The sequence below is a fragment of the Netta rufina genome (assembly GCF_964035555.1).
Source record: "Netta rufina genome assembly, chromosome: 1".
NCBI lineage: Eukaryota > Metazoa > Chordata > Aves > Anseriformes > Anatidae > Netta > Netta rufina.
Window position 1 is genome coordinate 200,637,355 of NC_140123.1, and position 21,253 is coordinate 200,658,607.

Here is a 21,253-nt window from a genome sequence, read left to right on the forward strand (position 1 = left end):
GTGTTTTTCTCAGTAAGAAAAAAAAAATTGTCATTGGTTTTTGGAGTTAGGGCAGATACACCTCAAGGCTGTGTTTATTTTTTAACCTACGTTGGAAAGCACAGATTATGACTGACCAGCATGTTAACTAGCATATAACATATTGTGGAAAACATAATTGTTTAGGTCTTAAGGCACAAAATGGAAATAGTAGGAAAAAATATGTAGTCTGTAGCTTTTCAAAAACTTTTCATCATTCATTGATGGATGGCATCAACTGAATTGTCCTGTTTAATACAGAGCTGTGAAAAGTTTAAGCTTCCATGACACAATTTAAAAAATAAATCAACAATTATTTTAAAGACTTTTTCTTCAATTCACACAATATGAATTATTTTCAGGTATTAATTGGCTACTAGCAAATTGTCTTGTATTAATAATTATCTCAGACCACAAAACCTGTTAATATTGGTTGTTGCTGTAACTTGACTGATTTCACTTAAAACAGGTTTTTCTCTTCCTACCTCTTCAGTAAATAGAAGCTGGGGCTGTACGCGTGGTCTGGCTGATACTGCAGTGGGGACTAATATCCAGGGCCCAGCATCGTGTTGTTGGGTAGATTTGAGGCTTATTCTGTAGAGTAAAGGGAAGTTTCTCCCTAGTAAAGGGAGAAGAGTTCAATAAAGTGCTAATGGTAGATTTTTTTTTTTTTTTAATGAAAATTATTAAGAGAGAGAATTATTAAGAGACCTTTATGAAAGCTCTCTTAATAATTTGAGTCAGATTATGGTGCTGCTCTCAGAGTAGCTCCACACTGGCTTTCATGGCATTGCACCAATTTACAGCAGCTGAGAATCTGATTCATGATTTTACTCTTTATCATGAATCTATTAAAGCAGCGAACATAATTTTAGAATAGTTTGCTAAAGCTAGATATTATTGGGATGCCAGATGCATGTTTCAGATAGCAGAATTCATTATTCTGCCTTTTCCTAAGATAACGTAGCCTACCTGCTCCTCTCCATCAAACTTTACTCTTTAAATGCATGGTATTTAAAAAAAAATGAGGTAGTGGAGCAAAGTGGAGAGCTCAATCAAGAACTGAGATACTCCATTAAATGTTTCCAAATATATTTTTTTTAAAGTTTCTTACTTTTGCCTATAACTTTTTAGTAGGGAGCAATATGATGAGCAACAAGTTAATATCTCGAAGTTGCTTCCTTTTCTGGGTAGTTTATGCAGAGCTTTGCTGGAAAACATTACTTCATCACTAGAATATTCTCTATGCATTCCTTAATACTTTCTACAACCCGCTGATTAGAACTGTGTGTCCAAGAACAATAAATCTTAGTTATGCAGCTAACCCTGCTGGCCTGGATAGGTACACAGGTGAAGTCTCTTCAGTTAAGAGATGTAAGGACTGGTCACTGAGGGTTCTCTGCAAAAAAAGAAGTTACTGAGATGCCAAAATACTCTGGGTAATAGAATTTAAAGAGAGAATTATGGTGGTATGTAATTATTACATACTGTAATAATGTACATTATTTGGTAATAATGAAACAATATTCAAGCAATAGGGATTTTAATGTAATCTTAATTTTAATTTCAATTTTTTAGTGTGTATGTCAAACCTTAAGGAAAGAATACCGAGGTTATTAGGCAGGTTGAGATGCTAATGGGACCTGCAGCCAGTTTCCGTAGTTCTCTAGGCACAGCACTGCCAAACTCATTAAGTGATGCAATGATGTGCTAGAGGAGCAATGCAATGTTCCTTCTTAATGGTTCAATTATAAATGTACCTGTTAATACATTTCATGTGCTGTGGCCATTTATTAAGGGCTTGCTGTCCTTGTTGTCCTGTCCCCTCTTGTCTCCCAAGCTTTGGGAGATGGGGTCAGACCCACTTCTCGGGGTAGCGGCTTCACGTTGCCCACTGCTGGGCAGGAGATGAAGGTTCAGCCTACCTCAGCTGCCAAATCAAGTTCCTATTCAAAAAATAAAATGCAAATAGTCAGATCTCAATATTAGAGAAGAGGTATGTTTCTCTTAATTCCTTTTTTTCCTACTAAATAGATGAATATACCTCATTTTGACTATGTAGAATTTTTTCATGTGTGTTGTGAAGATTTACTATGAAAACTCAACTCTCATTATAATCCTGCATTGATGGATTCTGCTGTATGTGTGCTGCATTTCCCTGGACTGATTTAGCTCTGAAATATTCATTGCTAATCAAGCTACTGAGGAACTGCTATTAAAAAAAAATAAATTAAATTTCACCTCTAAATAATCTTCCTTCCTTATTGCACCGAGAATTGTTTTTATTTAAGGAGAGAAGTTGAAGTTGTATTGGGTTAGTAACTGAGATTCAGAATGCTTTTTCTAGTTTAATCTTCCTAGCATTAGACAAAATCAGTATTTTTTTCTTGCATGCTTTCATAGGAAACAACTACTAAAAGAAAATTTTAATTGCGCTTTGTATGGTGAAGCTTAGTTTAAAAACATGCTAGTGATAGACATGTACTAAACAATAATGAAGGGACTTTACAGATTTTGGGACCAGATCCTGTTTATTAGTTGTGTATAAATTAAAATGAATCTCTGCTTGCTATTCAACTGTGAAGTGATGGGGCCTGTGAAACTGTGAACTTGCAGAGACCTGGGTAAAAATAGGCAATCCTATTTCAACAGAACCAACAGCCAAACAGTATATTGAGCTTGCTGGATGTTTTACTTTGGTGTTATCTGTTCTGACACCTTCCTGGACTTCGATGCAGACATTTGTGTCCAGTCGCAGTTGCATTGTGATCTTTTTCTTTCCACTGATGCATTTGAACACATTTCTAAAAGTTGCAACTCCGGGATTGGTATTTGTAGCCCCAAAAGGACAGTAATAGGATTTCGGGTACATCTTTCTCAGTCATATTTTTAGTGTCTATTTAATTTTGGCTTCCAGGGGACAATAAACAACTTTCCCTGTGTGCTGTGCTTTCATGGCTGCAATAGCATTTAAATCTTTTTGTATCTAGAAGTTACTGATAAGTCCTTGTGTGGTTTTGGACTGCTTATTTCAGCTCCTTTACAAAAGCGTTTCAAATGTTCTTTTTAATTCAGTCTTGTTCATCTTAGTAAAAGGTGTATTTTTTTCCCCTGTCATTTTTAAGGAAGTTTAAAACTTGTTTTTTCCTCCTCTCCTGCTATCCTGATCGCAATCTAATGTATGGTTGGTTCTGCTACTCTGCAGGTAGGATCTCCCCATGGCAGGAAGGGGCGTTTTGTTGTTATTTTCTATCATTCAGGGCACTGTGGATTATTTTCCAAAACTGGATCACAGATGAACCCCTTTCTTTAGTTTATTCTTAGGACTGGAGTCGAAATTTGAATTTTAAATCCCTTCCAATGTGTTAGTGCAGGCTGTCACTTCCACGATTCTCAGCAGATACAGAAAGAAGTGAAGTGACTGGAGCCCTGCAGATTTAATTGCGAACACAAGTAAAGCTGCAGGAGAAATCTGCCAGCTAAGGACAAACAGTGTGCTTCTGTTAACATCTTCCATTTCTTGATTTGAGTATAAGATCACCCACTGTGTATTGGGAATTCATGAACCACTTCTTGTTATGAGAAGAGCTAGTAGGTAGCACACCTGAAAATGTCGGTGAGTATGATAACATAGGATTTAATTTATACAAAATATATAAAGTGGTGTGCTTTGGTTTGAAGTTACTGCTCAAGCAGCATGTAAAGATTTAACACAATCATTATTACCTACATTTCCTACTATATTTAGCATTTATAGAAGACTAAAGGATGTAGGGAATGGCCTGAATATGCTTCATTGACAGTGATTATTAAGAGTGCTGAATGAGGTCTAGGTGATGGATGTTTTTTTCCTTGAAGTGCAGTGATGCTGCTGATCTTGACCCAAATGAAAGACCCTCCAAAGCAGAATCTTAGACTGCAGAATATTGTTTTATAGAAGAAGCAAGTGTAGGTACATAAAACGTTGAATTTCAGCAGCAAACAAATTTGTGCTGCTGGAACACTACTGTCTTATTTCATTGATGTCAGAATATATGTTGCATAGCACATTAGTTTTAGTACAGATAAAGCTGCCAACATGCAAGTCCTGGATTATTATTAATACATGATGTAAGTGATCTACATATTAACTACCCTTCAAGCAATACTTAAAAGCAATCTACATATATAAGGAAAAAAAAAACACTTTTTTATACATTTATATATTGAGTATAAATCAAAGCAAGGCAAAGAGATTTATTCTTTTTCATTTGTCTTTAGCCACTTTAGGGCTATAAGGTGGCTTTACCTTTTTGTATTTTTTCTTTTTTTTAAATTTTTTTTTTTTCAAGACACTTGGAATTTGATTCTGAGAAGACTTTTTTAACCTCAGTGATTGCATATATTCAATTAAAATGACATCAGATAACTAGAAATGCTGCTCTGCTCAATTATGTGGATTATAGATTTTCTCAAAGGTCTTCTGATTCCAAGCTGGAAAAACTTTAAAGTTTCTCTATAGAACATACCTGTCCCTAATGATAGAGATTTAATGGAATTTGATAAATCTTTTAATTTATCTCTCGGAGTTTGCTGTGCTGCAGACTTCTGGACAGGGGCTACATATTCATGGCATTGTGCTGTGCTTGTTGGCAGCAACGTCAACAGAATCCACAAATAATAATTGTAACTAAAATCTAGTCACGAAATCACATCTGATCCAATCTTTTGCCAGCACTAAATTCTTTCTTGCAGCATATTTCCTGATAATTATATTGTGGGATATCACGTTGGCTTATCCTGTATGTTAATTAATTGCTTTGGCTTGCTTATTAATTCTAACAAAACTTTGGAAAGCTGTTTTCTAGTCTGCTGCAGACACCACCCCCATACTGTGCAAAGGTTAGCTGGTGAAATTTAGAGTGGATGGTAGCAGTAGCAGAGCTCCAATTATTTTGATAGACACACAATCAGAATTGTGATTTGTATAAATAAAATACGTAATGGGAAGAAGGAGGAAGTGATCCATGGAGTTCTATCTGTAGAAAATCCATCATTTAGTTTCAAACCCAACTTGCTTTCTTTTTAATATTCTCAGAAATCTTTTCCATGTATTATTGGTTTTGAAAATGACACTGTTGCCTTTAATTTCAATTCAAAGGCTGGAAGATTAAGTCAATTAATCAAAACCAGAATTTTTCCGAAAATTAACTTGTTTAGACTAAAAGATGTGAATTCAATGTTGTCTGAATTCTGCTTTAGATTTGTGCTTTAAAGAGTAGAACAATTTAATCCTATGTCTAAAGAAAGGCATGGAATTGAAATACTGTTTTGGTTTTACTTGTAAGGATTAATTAGCTTTTTTCAGTTGACTTCATAAGACAGTTTGCTTTATAGTCCATATCGTGGCAGTAATTTAATGCAGACAGGGAAATAATCATTCTAAGTAGCATTGTTATGTGTCTGGTGGTTTACGCAGCCTTATTTATCTTCCCTACAGTAAGATGACTGTGCAGCACTTGTCACCTAACCTTTGAACAGAGATCAGCAGCTATATGGTATGACGTGAGGCAGGAAGAGCTACCTGGGCTGATATGTAGATATAGGAAATAAGGCTGCATTCTGTTGCAATGCACAGTTTCACGTATTCATAATATATTTTTTTATTTATAGGTGTTCCCGGCTATGGCAGGGAGGTTGGAACTAGCTGATCTTTGAGGTCCCTTCTAACCAAACCATTCTGATTATTGCTTTGATGGTTTTATGTGCCCTGTATCAGAAGCTGAAGGAGAGGCAGACCTAAAAGAGCATCTAGTCAGTGTGTTTGCTGTTGTAGAGTTGGTTTCCCAGTGTGAAGATACTCATTTTTTGTCCAGTAATGCTATAGACTTGTACAACTCACTCCCGATGAATTATTGCACAGCCTAATAACTGTTCATGCCTGGGAAGATTTACTTCTTCCTAATATAATTAAGTTCCAAAATGTTGCAATTTGTAACTCAACCATTTGAGTTATGTATTGTACAACATTTTCATATGCACTCAGACTTTTCGTGTTCAAATGTCAATTGAATTCTCCCTTTGTTCCCACTTTTCATAAACTTAACTTGATGACCCCTTTGGATTTTGGTTCTACACTATTATTTTTTTTTTGGTAGATATTTCACTCACATATTCCTTGATCAAAGCAATTTCAAAAAGAGTCAAAACCCAAGGCTGGATTTTTTTTCGGAGTTCCATCCAATTCATTCTTCTGGTTGGTAGCAAATGTGTTTTCCTCTTGGCTTTAAACACTTAACATTGCATCACAACTGAAAAAGTGAACCCACTGCATCTACTTCTTTGTGATTGAGTAATGAGACCTTGAAGATAAGTGTTCTGCAAGAAACATTTCCCACGTTGTATTTAATATGTGATGCCAAATATGGTTTCATAACACTTTTCAGTTAAAATGTGCATGCCAGGTGATGCTTTTGCACTTAGTAATGTGTTGAGGGTAGCTTGAGAAAATAATTAGGAAATGCTGTGAGAAGCTATTTTATGGAAGGACTGCACCACAGCTTTTATTTTGCTTTTTTGTGTCCTTTCAGTACTTAAAGGGGTCTTATAAAAAGGATGGAGAGGTTCTCTTTACTTAGGCAGATAATGATAGGACAAGTCTTAAACTAAAGAGGGTAGTTTTAGACTAGATATTAGGAGGAAATTCTTCACTCTCAGGGTGGTGAGGCCCTGGCCCAGGCTGCCCAGAGGAGCTGTGGCTGCCCCATCCCTGGCAGTGCCCAAGGCCAGGCTGGATGGGGCTTTGGGCAGCCTGGGCTGCTGGGAGGTGTCCCTGCCCATGGCAGGGGGTGGCACTGGGGGGGTCTTTGAGGTCTCTTCCAATCCTAACCATTCTGGGATTTTACGAGGATTTGCATTTTTTAATACACATGTGATAGTGAATTCAGCAATATAGGAATATGGAAATTAATTGACAAAATTTGATGTATTTTTTATTTCTTTTCATTCTAAGAATGACTTGCAAACATGAATATTTTGCAACACTTTCAGGTTGAAGGAGCCCAAGGCTCTTCACAGGGCACGGGCTAATTCTGGGCTAAGCAAGGCTACAGCAGGTAGGGAGGGGGATTAAGAAGGTGGTGGGTTTAGAACTAGGAGTTAAGAGATGAAAATTTTTCATGAAATTTTCAGCAAATAAATTTGAATGTAACTGCAAACAAGCTTAGGAGAAGAATAAATCTAGTGAGGGAATTACTATGAGGAAGTCTTTCCTTTTGTTTCTGTTGAACAAATATATCAGTGCTATTTAAAGAAGGCCGATATAAGCGGCAGCAGTTGGTGGGTGACTGTAAGCCTGTGAAGTCTGAGACTGTTTTCAGCGTATTTCAGCTACTCATTTCAGCTACTCAATAACATACAGCTTAATGGTCAAACCACAGATCTGCACATGTAGCTTTTTGATGTGTCAGATCTCTATGTAATTCAGATTAATATTTCTTTTTAACAGCTATCTTGAAAAAATGCGTGAAAAACTGTATTAGCCATCGTGGCAGAGATGTAAAATCCATCTATCATTTGGAAGCTAATTAAAACAAAACAAAGCCTGAGCATTCTCAATCAAATCCTTACTTGCCCACATGAAATCCTGGTTATTTGGACTCTAGGCTGCTTTTCCTTCACATGAAATTCTCCCAGGAAAGCAGTAGGAGGCCAGATTGCAGGCCAGGAGGAGCACTTCCAGCAGGTGCTGCCAGTGAGGACCCCGTGTATGGGCCCTGATCCCGGTGAGACCCCACAGTCTGTTCCCTATCCATGAGATGTCTTTGAAGGGCCTTCTGGTAAGAAACCAGCACACCTCCGTGTGGGCTGTCCTCTCTGTCAGAGCCGGGATTTAATCTCACCTTTGTGCCTGGGGTGAAGGCACGGACCAGCCTGAACAATTCTTGGTTCCCGTCTGATTACGTTGCATTTACCCAAGTTAGATCTTCCTTGACTCTGATCCATGTGGTGCTAAGGCTGTGTTTCTGCCAAATGACACCTTATGTACATGGGTTCAGTTAAAAGCCGCCCCATGCCTTCTCTTTCGGATTTCAGGTACTGTATGGTGCTGAGCTAATTACATTAATCAGCCCTGCTTTTCTTCTCCATATCCCCTGCATGAATATTACTGGAGCTATTAAAGGGAAGCAGTCCTCTCAGGCCAGGATGTGGCTAATTTAATACTGTTTGCCACTCACCTTAGTACTTGGTGAAGAGCTCAGATAGAGAAATGCAGGTTTAAAAAGGCTGTGGAAGGAGGGAGAAGATTCAATGTTAAATAACTGAAGGTATAAAAAATGAGATGGAGGGGGAAGATTGGAACACTTACAGTCTACTAAAATTAGGTTAATAGATGGGACTTTTGTGTCCGAAGTGACACAAACAAATCTTTTTTTAGAGAAAAAATGATGCTTCTGCATAGAAAATAAATACAGTAAAAGGAGATGTGTTTATTTCAAACTTCTTTAGCAGGTCGAGAGAGTTTGTTTGCTCATTATGCCTTTCCTTAAGTCCTTACATGACAGATTTGAATATTATGTATGTGAGTACGTGGGCGTCATCAGTGCAGCCTTGTTAATTGAGCATGGGATCTCTAGGAACTCCCTCCTGCGTTCCAGGCCCGTGAGTTACGGAGCAGCCCCGGGCAAGGTGCTCCTCCGCTCCCTGCTGTCGTCCTCCTGCTCAGCTGAAAGCAGCATCTTGGGGAATGAAAATCAGGGCCTGCGTAATGTGCTCCCATGGCATTTCGATGCCTGAAGTGTGTGGGTGCTTGGTATTAGCGCACAAGCAATGCGATGATAAATTTGCTGCTGGGTTAATACAGCCAGGCAGTAGGGGATCTGCTTGCCGGGACAAAGCACATCCAGCTATGCCTTCTGTTTGTCCCTCTGGGGTTATTTTAAAGCTAGCAGAGAGCATTTCCATAATAAATTATTGTGAATTGTCCATTCCTTTGTGAGAAAATGAGATTGGACTAATTTCCCATGTGATTACTTTCCGTGCCAGATTAGAAAATGGGCAGCTGAGCTGTCCAGTGGTCCCAGTTCAGCAGAGCAGGAGCTGGGTCCTGTGTGGGTATGCAGGGACCTGGAGCCATCAGCTCGGTGCCTGACATGCTGGTGACAGCACTGGGGAAGAAAAAGAGTCTCTTGTGCAGGCAGCCAGCTGCTTGTGTGACCTTGCATGGCCATGAAGAATGCAGTGCCTGTGCTCCTCTTGCTGCCTCAGTGAGCCTGACTCTTCTGGTAGCGTAGCTCAGTTGGAAGGGACCTTCGAAGATTGTCTAGTCCAGCGGCTCGCGCATGCAGCCACGGGGATCACTCAAATTTGGCGTGAGGAGAGGAGAAGAGGTCATTAAAGAACTGAAAATTCAAAGTAAAGTTGAAAGGCATAGCAATCTGTGTAATTAAAAACAAAAAACTAAAGCAGATTAGCAAATACATTTTTTTTTCTTCCCACTTGCTCATTATATTAATGTTTTTTCAACTTCTGTTCAGATTTCTAGGTGATATTTGGCATACACAGAGCCTACTTTCAGTTTGTTAGTTTAATTATGTGGGGATGTACACAATGATGCACATCACATCTTCAGGTGGTACTGGATGTAGGCTTTTTCTAGCATATTAGACACTGAGACTTCCATCAGATTATACTGGGTTTTGGTGTTACTCTTCAAGAAAACTCTCAGATACTTGGGAAGTGCTTCAAAATGAACTGATTATGTTTTTTGCTTGTCAAAAGATAAGCTCTGCTGGTTTTTAAATTAGTTCCTAATGTATGTACTGGAAACTTAGACTTGTTTGGACTCCAAAATTTGTTTTTTGTAGGCTCCAAAATGTTGATTTGAACAAGATTTTTCATTAGGTAAAGTAATTCAGATATATTTCATTATTCAACTAAAACTTCTGAATTTGAAACTGCATCTCTTAAGTCTTTAAATGAAATAAAATATAAATATAACTTAAGTGTTTTGCGTTGGACTATTCTTATATTGGCTTCATCAACATAGGAGGGAAGGCAGATTTCAATTTCCATCTCAACTTCTGTAGTTTTTCCCATTAAGGATATTTTTCACCCTTGCACAAATTTAATACTGGTCTAAACTGGTGGGTTTTAGTGTCCTTGCCACAGACAGCTGTGATGATGTGAGTAGTTATTCTTTCAAAATATTAAGACTTAGTAAGGACTCTTCTTTTTACTCTTCTATTTTTTCTTGTTCTTATTGGGAAGGATTTATTGTCCCTTTTCAAGGTGGGTTTTGTTGGGTATGTTATTTATCTGATCTGTAGAGCAGAAAAGGGGAGCCTTGCTGCTTAGATGAGCTGCTATGTTTTCAGGAGCTGCAGACGATGCATACAAAGGAAGGAAGTCTCATTTGGCATCAAAGCGGTTTAGTTACTTTTGATATGAAAAACATAGGTTTCTTTGATAAGAAAAATATAAGTTAGAGCCCTCAGAATGAAACTAAAATAATATAAAGCCAGAAAATATCTGATAAAAGGCTGCTTTTCAAGTTTTTTCTTCATAACCCGTCTTTTTAGTTAGGTTAAGAAGTGAAATAAATTTATTTTAAAATATTAATTAGATACCTACTAATAAAACTTTTTGTCACCTTCTCCCTGTTCATCAGAGTGAAAATTTTAAACTTAAAAAAGAAAAAAAAGTTAACTCTCCTAAGTCAAGCAAAGTCTCTGTGCCTTTCACAGGGTGCAATAGAAAAGAAGGGAAAACTTTTTAGGGGTATTTTAATTATTTTAATTATATGGTCAAGCAAATGAAGCTGTTTAGGTTAAAAATGCATGGAATGGGGTTCGGATTCTCAGGTTTGGGAATAGCTGGATTTCTAAAAAATAAAGCTGCACACAAAATATGCAGTGGTTTGAAAAATTTTCATTAAAGCAACTTTTAATTTAAAATTGCTGTGTATGTTTAAAGAAAATTCTGGTTTCAGGTGAGTAGTACAGCCCAGGGTACTTTAACAGAAAAAATTATTATGATTATGATGATGATTATTATTAATTATTATTCTGGTAAAGTCCTCTTCTCTTGAAGTTCTACAGTCTGTTCTGATTTAGAAGTTTCAATATTAATTTTATTTTTTTTTACTTAAAACGTGAATCTTGCTGTGTTTAAAAACTAAATTCCAAGGGTACCATGTCATACCTGTCTGAAGCTGAGACTTCTTGTTTACTCATTCATTACTACATATTGCTATTATAGAAGATCACTTGTAATGTGACCTAGACAAAATGATTTTTTTTTGTAGATTAATATGAATTTTTTCTTTGTTTTCAGTCCAGAAGAGCTTCCTGTCCATGATGCAGCAATAGAGAAGGTAAGTTCAGTGTCCTCCAGTTTTTTAACTAGGAAGCGAACTCTTGCAGATTCCGGATTTTTTAAAAATATAAATTGTTGTGAAATTAGGAGATGAAACATTTTAGTGATTTGCATTCCTGGAGAAACATGATGGAAGTCCCAGAAGGACTGTGTCCCTTGAGGCCTTGTTAACTAGCCTCCAGATCCCTTGGGGGCCCACACGGTAATGTCATTACTAGTCGCAGTGAGACATAGATTTTCCTCACCCATCATGTGATTGAGCTATTTATGTTATTTATTTATGTAAACAGAGCTGTTTAACAAATCCTGCCCAGCCCTGCCCTAATGGGGACCCAGCTGGCAGGCACTTGTCCGGGGTGAGCAGCATCATGGCGGTGCCACAGCTGCCATCAGCTGCACTGCCCGGGGGATTTGGCCAAGTGAGGTGGCACCTCTGGTGCTGAGGCATCTGCTGCCTTCCCCTGGCATGTGCAGCGTGCTTTTCTATAGAAACAGTGATGGGTGACCTGGATGTCAGTCACTGCAGCGTGATTACAGCCTTGTAATGCTGAGTTGACAAGCCAGGGGTGTTGTAGATGTGTAAGACCCGTCAACAGGCAGTGCAGGCCGCAGTCCAAAAGGCCTCCCACTGAGGGAGGATGCTGGAGGACAAGTCTGGGAGCTGACCTTTCGATTTTATTGAGCTTTTATTAAAATCACTGGGAACAGAGTATCTGCTTGTCTGGGCCTAGATGTGTGCCTTTCAATACTGTGGGCATTTTCTGTCAGTCCCCTTCATATCTCTAGGACTTGATCAGATTCGTGCTGATCTGTATCGTAAGAAAACTCATTGTGAAACGCTGAAACCTGTAAGTTTAATTTAACTCAAAACTGTAAGTTTAGTCCTCTCTCTTGGCTGCACAAATCATTAGAGTGTTTGAAAGAGGGGTGGAGTGACTTGTCTTAAGGAAGCTCAGCTCTGAGGACTTGGAGCAACATTTCCATATGTGAAGTACTTTGAGCTTCTGTGGAGAAGCCAACAGGGGATCAGTACAGGGCTAGCAAGAAGCATTTCTCAGAAGTGAACTTCAGAGTCCCTTATGTTTTGCATCAGTTCAAGTGTATTTCTGCATACACAGCCTGAAATAAGTTGCATTTTCCTGCCATGTTCCATTACATTTAATAACACAGTAAGACTATATATAATTTCATTTCCATCAGGACACAGCAGGGTGGTGAGCCTATGAGCATAAACATTAGACAGCTTGCAATTATTGTGGTACATGTGTTTTGAAGCTCTGTTTCGCTGTGACTATGTTGTTAGCCTTAAATTATTGGGTGAAAACAGTGTCTCAGTTCTTTGTCCCATATTTTATTCATGCTGTCTCAGACAAAATGTCAGCATAGAAACTGTATTTATTGAATCAATGTTAAGTTGCAAACCTAGTTTCTTTTTATAATTGTGCACTAATGCTCCTGTGTTAGACTCCTGGTTGTACTCCTGATGATATCCTGACCTCTGCTGGTTTGAGGCTTATCTGCCTTCTATCAGTGGTGGTTGAGGCTTTGCTATTTTCAAATACCATTCACAGGACAATGAATGTGTCATGTTGATAGAGGCTAACACTGGAAGCTTTCTGTGCAAAATCTGTTAAAGTTTTTTGCTTTTTTTTTTGCTTTAACTCTGAATTAAAAACAAAACAAAACAAAAACAACACAAAAAACACGAGTTCCTAACTCATGCTTTGATTTAACTTGCAGCTTAGCTAAAGGGTTGTGCATATCCTTGTGACTTTTAAATCTCCATTCTTCATATACATCCTAATGTCAAGCTGAAGCTGAGGTTGTGCACACATTTGTGCTCATGTTTTTGCCTGTTATACTTTTAGAATAGGCGTTATTGCTGTGAATGCAGTGTACCTTTGATGCTTTGTTTACCTCGCTGGGCATTTGATGACTTAAATGTGCCAAGCCATTGTCCTGCTTTATGAACTAATCTTCATGTGAATCACACAGCACATCTGAGCTAAAGCTAAGGGAGGAAAGATGAACCAGAAGAGAAAGGCGGACAGGGAACTGACCTCAGGAAATCTGGAGTCTGTGTCAGACTGTTTATGAAGTGCTATGAAATGCTTTGTAAGGCATTTTCAGTGGTGTGGGTTTTTTGTCTTTGATTTACTTGATTGTACATCAGAGAGCAGGTCCAGTGAGTTCTGGTTTTGTTGAGGCTCCTGCTGCCGCCTTGCTGTAAGGCTCAGCTCTAGCACGCTTGCCATTGAGGAAGGAAGAGCGCTGCACAAAAGATGCAGCCAAAAGTTCTTGCCAGCAGAACTTCACGCTTCGTGTTCTCATTAGTGTATTATTTACTGACACGAGAGTGAGAGACCTTTTCTTTTTCAGTCAGGGATTCTGTTATTCCCTATGGCAAGAATGCTTCAAAGTGGATAACGTACTCAGAAGAGAGATAAATGGATTTTTTTTTTTGGTGACAACTACATGGAACTTGCCTAAAAGAGCAGCAGCAGCAGCCCTCTATTCTGCAATGAGCTGCTTCAGATCTATCCGTGTATTTGGTGGCGCACCTGCTAGACATGAAAGTGAACATAATTCAGCCTTTAAAAAAAAAAAGCTAAAAGTTCTCAACAACCGAACACAGAAAAAATAATTGTTATTTTGAGTACGGCAGCATTGCTTGAGTACTGGGATAAATTGACACAGAAGGCATAAAAGCTTGAACAAACATACAATTGAAGTGAGCTTCTGGCTCAAAAGACCAAAAATCTTCAAAGTAGATCAAACATGCAAACAAAAAGACTGTAGGAGCAGGTAGATTTTTATTTTTCTTACCAATTATCTAAACAACCTGTTGAGGGCAGAGACCTTTTCTAACTTGACAGCAGTGTTATTCGAGCAGTGGAAACTATGCCTAGGGACCATCTACTTCTGATATGCTAAAAATGCTGATTTCTCACAGAGGTTCAGAGTGTGGAAGAGAATCAGAAGCAATAACATAAAACCTATCAGATTTGGGAAGCAGTACTTTTTATACGGTTTCCTTCTAACCTAACTCTTCAGAAAGGGCTTTAAATATTATTTGAAAAAATAAGAAGTACTTGAGACTTTCCTAAATACAGCATGGAGCCTGAACAAGAATGTGAGCAGTTGATTGCAACGTGAAGGGCTAGATAAGTAAGATTGAGATGGTAGAAGCAATTATTTCCACATAACTTATACTTCTGTTGGACAGGTGGAAATAAAAATAACTATTCAAATAACAACGACAAAACACAAAACCAAAACCCCTTTATTTCCAAGATGTTTTACGGACTGAATCAGGGTTGGGATGGATCTAAGCAGGCACTGATTTGCAATTTGTTAGTTGAAGGCTTCGTGCTCCTGGATTAAACATTCCTTTCCCATTTTATTGTGTTGGTAGACAAGAAAAAATACATAAAATCTGATGGGGAGTAAAAGCTAGAAATACATTTAAAATTCAGTTGAGACAATAAGTAATAGTTTTCATTTATATTATCCCCCACACTTCAGATATAAAGTATTAATAAGTTTCCAGTGTCCTGCAGAAATTACTCTGAATATTCTTACATCAATTTATCGCTGACCATATGAATCAGAACATCCTTCCTGTCTTACCAAGAATTGAAGTGGAGGAGCTGAGCTTTACCAAACCCCTGAATATTCAGGTTTGACGAGAAAGCAGTAACCACAGACAAGTTTTCTGCTTCAGCTTTTTCACTGTTCCTGGAAAATCCTCACTTCCAAAGCATTATGCAGCAGTTGAAATAGTTTCATAAAAAACAACCTCACTTCCCCCACAGACATCAGAGTTAATAGTTAGCTTTCTAGTGTAATTAGGGAGATGTAGCCTTCTTTACAACGTGTAAAACTGGGCTGTAAAAATACTACCTCTTCTTATCATCCAGACTCACTTAGTATGGATTTTTGACTGTGAAAAGCCAAAGTGCCAGGAAACTCTAGGAACTAAAACAGCTAATTGTGTCTTGATTAAAGAAGGCTCTGATTTCAGAGCCAGATAACTTAAAATGCTTGCAGCAGAAATTGCAGCCTGAAACATTACTGAGTATAGGAGCAAGTTTTTTTTTTTTTTTTTTTTTTATTTGTCAAAAAGGTGTAGAGAAGAAACTTCTACAAATCTTGAACTTAAAACATCCCCAAAAACAGGCAGCCAAAGACCAGCAGAAACCTTTGTTGTCAGCACTATGTAAAATAGTACTTTGTAAGAGGAATTTAATTTAACTGATGTTATTCTTTGTTGCTGTTCTTAGATGTGAGGAGACCAGAAGTTGATGATATTATAATATTTTTTTCTCAATATTTTAAAAAATACATTAAATAAATAATTTTTAATGTACTCATTTTGAAAAGATTTTTAAAAATATTCTGATTTCATTTCAGCAAAAGCACCTTGAAATCGAAAGAACTACAAAATGGCTTAAGATGCTGAAAAGCTGGGAGAAATACAAGAATAGTGAAAAGGTAAAGTTACGCCTGCTTTTTCTTTAGTTATCGCTTCCAAATGAATATGTAACCTTAAATTAGGATGTCTTATTTTCTGATTATAAAAATACACGTTTTTTTTCCAAATGCAAGGAATTTTGAAGGACAATATCTTGTCTGCTCATCATTCCCAGTAATAGTGTGTTGTACTGCATTGTGCTTGTGCTGTGGGTTCAGAACTAGGGTCACGTAGTGTCCTGCGTTCATAGGACTGCAGAATAATTTATGGAGCAGATGAAACCTTGCCTTGTCTTGTCTTGCAGTTGGTTGGTGTGTATCAGAAGTAGTATTTGATTACACCTTGAGAATGGGAAGGAAGGGAAAAAAAATGAAAATCAGTGTAAGCTTGAAAAGAGAGAATACATTTGAACGGGAATAGCTGAACTCTGCAGGAATCATACAACCCCCTTTCAAAGGTTATGAATTTTAACGTGAGGATGTTTTTTTTAATTAATTTGTATGCTGGATATTGTAGTAATTAATATTTAAAGATATGCCACCAGTACCTCAAAAGAATCTTACTAAGATCTGAGAGGTTTTTTATTATTAATCTTATTTTCTTCTGTGGTTTCCTTTTTATTTATTTATTTTTTTTGCAACTTAGGTTTACTGAACAGCCTAGGATGTCTTCTGTTCATTGAAAACTGCCTTAAATAACTCTCCAAGGAAACTGATTAGTCATAATGTGGGGTATTTTGTGGGGCACTTGATGTTTACCTTTTCATGCTTGCCAGCAGAGATATCTTAGGATATCCCAAGATATCCTTTGCTAAAAGGAGAGTTTCACTGCGTAAGCTTCAAAGCAAAAAGTATAGGAAGCCATCCTGTGCCTTATCATCCCTTACAGGAGGAAAAAGTCTGTTTTTCTGTAAATCATCTGCAACACAGCATTCATAATAAGAGAAGTGATTTTTTTTTTGATAGTATGAATGGGATCTGCTTTTCAATAGAACGCTTTCTATCTTGATGAGCTTTTATTTTGAGACCAGTATGAAAGAACTGTTCAGGGATAAATGCCTGACTATGCTGGCAGCTCCTTACCTATACCCAGCATTTCTGGATTAGAAGAGAACAGTGACAACAACAGAACATAAAAGGAGTAAAACGACTTTCCATGTGAAATTATGGGTGAATTTTTAAAGTAATTGAATTATCCATTCATGCTCTTAAGACTGCTTTTGGGGTTTTTAGTTCCAGAATTACTTTGAACCTACTGGATTACAAATAATGGTCAGGGAGTAAAGACAGAAGTTGGGTTATGTTGGGTATGCCATTAAGTGCTAAGTGTTTTTAGTCACTTTGAAAAGTAAGTTGAGGCTATCATATGAATAATTTATTTGCTGTAAATGTACTCTTGGTCATCTTAAAACTGTTCAATAGTGAAAGCATGGAAGAATTCTGGCTGGGGAAGATCTTCCTGGAGAGGCTGGGCTCCCAGCACTGTGCTCTGAGGAGGTTTTCAGAACAAATCCTGCTCTGGCTGTCTGGTGGTTAATGCACAGGATACGAGCTTCCCGGAACCAAATTCCTCTTCTCCTCAATAGGGTTCAAAACTTGCATTTCCTATTGGAGCTCTGACACTTCTGGTGATGTTGTGCTTTGCAGGGGACTCCTGCTGCTCTTTTGCTGACAGCTGTGGCACATCCCAGCCACTGCCTGGATGAGTGGCCTGCAGACTTAGCTTGCTCCCTTAGTGGAACAAAAGGGTAGCAAATTGTTCTGTGCAACGTGGAGGAGCTTTGGATGGAGAGATGGAGGAAAGAATGCTTGTTGCCATGAAAAGCAGAGAAATTAGATACTCCAACTGAAGCAGAGGAAGAACTTTTCTCATGATGTTCCTCATGGGTGCATGCATGCTGCCTTCGATTCTGAGACTAGAAGCTCTGGTACTTTGCTATTCTTAAAAGTACCAAAAGCAGTTATTGATGTTTTTCAGGATATTATTAAAAAGTTAGAGGATTCTTTTTTTTTTTTTTTTTTTTTAATTTATATTTATTTATGAAAAAGTAATCTTTCTTTTTCCCAAGTTTTTCCTACAATGCTACTTCCTATTCCTGGAAGAAAAAGCTAGAGGTTATAGCACTCCTGGTTTGTTTCTTTATTGGGGTGATCTGAAGATCACTTATGTTCACACAAATCAAAGGGATAGTCAAAAAACCCTGTATAACAGCTACTTAGTTTGCAGAGAGTATGTCAGATGTGACCTTTCAGGTAACACAATAGCTGTGCGTTGTCCAAGCAGCAGCAGCCTTCGTTTTCAGCTGCCCATGATGTCCGTCCATTGTACACCAGTTTACCAGAATAATCCTCTGTTCACCAAGCATGCAGAAGGTATAGCAGGTCAGCTGAGCAGAAGAGGCTTCAGTTCATGTAACAAATTATAGACTGAACTATAAATAGAGGCAGGAATAATTCAATATGTTCCTAAAAGGGGTGAACCTTGCTGGAGGCTAGGAAAAAAAATCAGTGATTGCTGAGTTCTGATGGAGCACGTGAGACTTCAAAAACAAGGATGTTATTGTTAGTCTTTCTTGCATCTGATGTGGTAAGTGAACCAGAATATAGAAAATAAAGAATCTACCCCCTCCTCCTCCTTAACACGCAGTGGAAAATTGGACATTATTTGTTGCTGCCCTTTATGGAAAGCCAGGTGATGTTCTGAGGATTGTACAAAATTAGCAACTAACGACAGTTTCCATCTGAAAATGGACTGGAAGAAGGCACCAGTTTCCCAACCCCACTTTTTGAAGAGTGGAAACAGGTTGCAAGAACAATTCCTGCCTCTTGTTTTCTGCCTTCGCTTGAAGGATGAGGTGGTTAACACTAGAGGAACAAGTTACTAAAGAAAAAGAACAGCCTGTGTCGTACAGGATTCACTTCACTTTGTGCTCCTGTGGTGTCTGTGCGGTCAGCCTGCGCCTGAAATCAGTGTTGTTTTGAAACAGCACTGAAGGGAGCATTGCTGCAACAAAAAAAATCAACAGAAATAATAATTGTAGGGTTAGAGATTATAACTGTAGTGCTGGTGTGGTTTTGGAAAATGGCATACTTGAGAGAGGGAGGAGAGAAAGTACTGGTGTCACATGTAGGTGTTACAAAGTATGGGACTTCAGAGAGCCCTTCTGTAATGACCCTTCACAACATACAGCTAAAATAGCTTTGGCTTGGAGAAATCTGTTTGTACTTTACATATACCATAAATGAATCCGTAGATTTGATTACAGTATCCCAAGCTGACATATTCCTAATTGCAAAATGCAGTTTTCTTTTAGTTTGCTTTTGCAGAGATGCCCTGGGGCTGCTTCCTTAATTTTTCCCTTCATAACTCTGCAAGGAGAATTATGAGAAAACGTTTGCACACTGATGTGTGTGTGCACGAGATGCTTCAGTTTACATCTTCCCCTGACATTTATTGCAGACGAATATTAAATATGCAGAGGTGGGGGCTCTGGGGGCTCCATCCTGCTTTCCCATTAGGAATTCTATGCCTAGGAGGAGGGCAGCAACGTGTGACCACGAGCAACTGGAGAAGACTGAACGAGGAAAATGCCAGTCTCTCCCCTATTTGAATAACGATTTATAGGTAATGAAAGCCAACATAATGGAAATGAACCCGAGTACAACTCCGTGCAGGCTCTTTGATTCGTGCGTGATTATTTAGGCATCTTTTCAGTGCAGTCATCTCGATTCTTACTGACACCAGTCTCTGAAAGGTGGCACTGTCCTCATGTCTTTGTTCTGACAAATAGCAATCACACACAGCTTGCTGCTCCCCCACAGTCACTTCTCATGCACGGAGTGTCACAGAGCAGCAAAGTTTGTGTCTCTGTGTCATGTTTCTCTAGCTTATGCTTTTATTTCCTATCTGTATTCTGCTGCTTAATAGTCCAGGGCACGATCAGCTACCTCAGATATTGAATCTTTCCTGTCTTAGTATGATCATAACTTTCAGGAAAGATTAAATAAAACCGTTATATTCCCATCTGAGTATTGCCACCAAAGTATTGCTGTCTTTCACTGTCTACCTTCATCTAGCTGTGACTGAAGTTGCCTAAATTGAGAGGGAAAGGAAAAAGAGAAACAATCAGGGTAGCTGGCAATTTCCAGCTGTTCTGGCATTCACACAGAATATAATAATCAAGTCTCCACTTAGTCTGGAGTCTGAACACCGAGCCGTAATGAAGAACCCTCTTCGCACTCCTCAGATTTTTTTTTTGAATGAGATTTAGCAACTCTTGTCTTTGCACTTCTTCCTTTTATGCAATCGACAGAAGCTGAAGAACCTCTAAAGGCAGCAGCCTTTATAAATACACTTTCTTTTAATTATAAATATACTTTCTTGTGGGACTTCAGATTTTAATTCTCGTGCCTCTCATCACTGATTCTCTTTGAGGTGGCAGAGTCCCTCTGCGTCACGTGCAGCTCTTCCTGACATACCTGAGAGCTTGCTTTTTGAAAGCTGGCCTTGTATCTGGCAGCAGCTAGACTGCCAGTCTCTGCTCTTAGACCTGTGCTGTGTGATAGTGGCCTCGTTTCTTGGCCAGGAGTCGGGTGGATGGATGAACTTGGAAGATTGGGGCAGGGGAAGAAAGGGCAGGCTGTAAGTTTCCTTTTTTTATTTTTTATTTTCATAGAGTTCACTTTGAATAGTGGGTGTTTTGGACTTCGTTATTTGAGAAGATGGCTGAGATTTATTTGGGATATTCCACATCTAATGGACTTTTTTTTCTCTTTTGTAAGCTTTTCAAAATTCATTCTATCTAGGCTCATTTCACTGTGGGAAAATGCAATGTGCAGGAGGTCCTATCTCTTTTGGCCCAAGAATCTCCTTTTGAATTCACAGGTGATAGGTTCCCTCCATGTGTGTGTGTGTCCTGTCTGCTACAAAATCAACACCATTAGTAATAATTGCAAGAGTTTATAACAACTCTGTCATGCTGAGCATGGCACAGAATTTGACCCTATATTTTTAAGTTGTGTTTACATGATTCTATCTCCTGAGGATGTCTTTTTTTTCCCCATAAGGCCCTATGCTGATGGGAACATCCCAGATGCCATAACACCGTTCTGTGGATGATGCCCATTTTCGTACCACAGTTATCTGAATTATAAGCTCATCTGCTTGAATCTTCCTTAGAGCTACTATCTTAAGAAAGCCTGACTTTTAATGAGTTCGTTGAAGATTGACTGATTACTTTCTCTTCTGCCTCTGTGGAGATTAAGGAAAGTAACTTGCTGAGTTTTCTACTTATTTTAATGGTTACTTTAGGGAGAGCTGAAGAATTGATTAGGGGTCTGCAAGAATACAAATCCAACCCAGCAGTTTTCAACGTAAGTTAAACTTATATGTGGAAATAAGAGACAG

At 38.4% G+C, this 21,253-nt stretch overlaps 1 protein-coding gene across 2 annotated transcripts in view; it reads left to right on the forward strand.

The window, feature by feature from the left end:
• Positions 1–21,253, forward strand: part of USP6NL (USP6 N-terminal like) — a gene marked incomplete at its 5' end in the record, with an annotated part of 117,876 nt that overhangs the window by 63,523 nt on the left and 33,100 nt on the right. For both annotated transcript variants that reach the window (XM_084299017.1, XM_084299018.1), the window contains 2 exons: positions 11,332–11,371; positions 15,787–15,867. In XM_084299017.1, the coding sequence (XP_084155143.1) occupies positions 11,332–11,371; positions 15,787–15,867 (121 nt within the window). The remainder of the gene's footprint in view (positions 1–11,331; positions 11,372–15,786; positions 15,868–21,253) is intronic.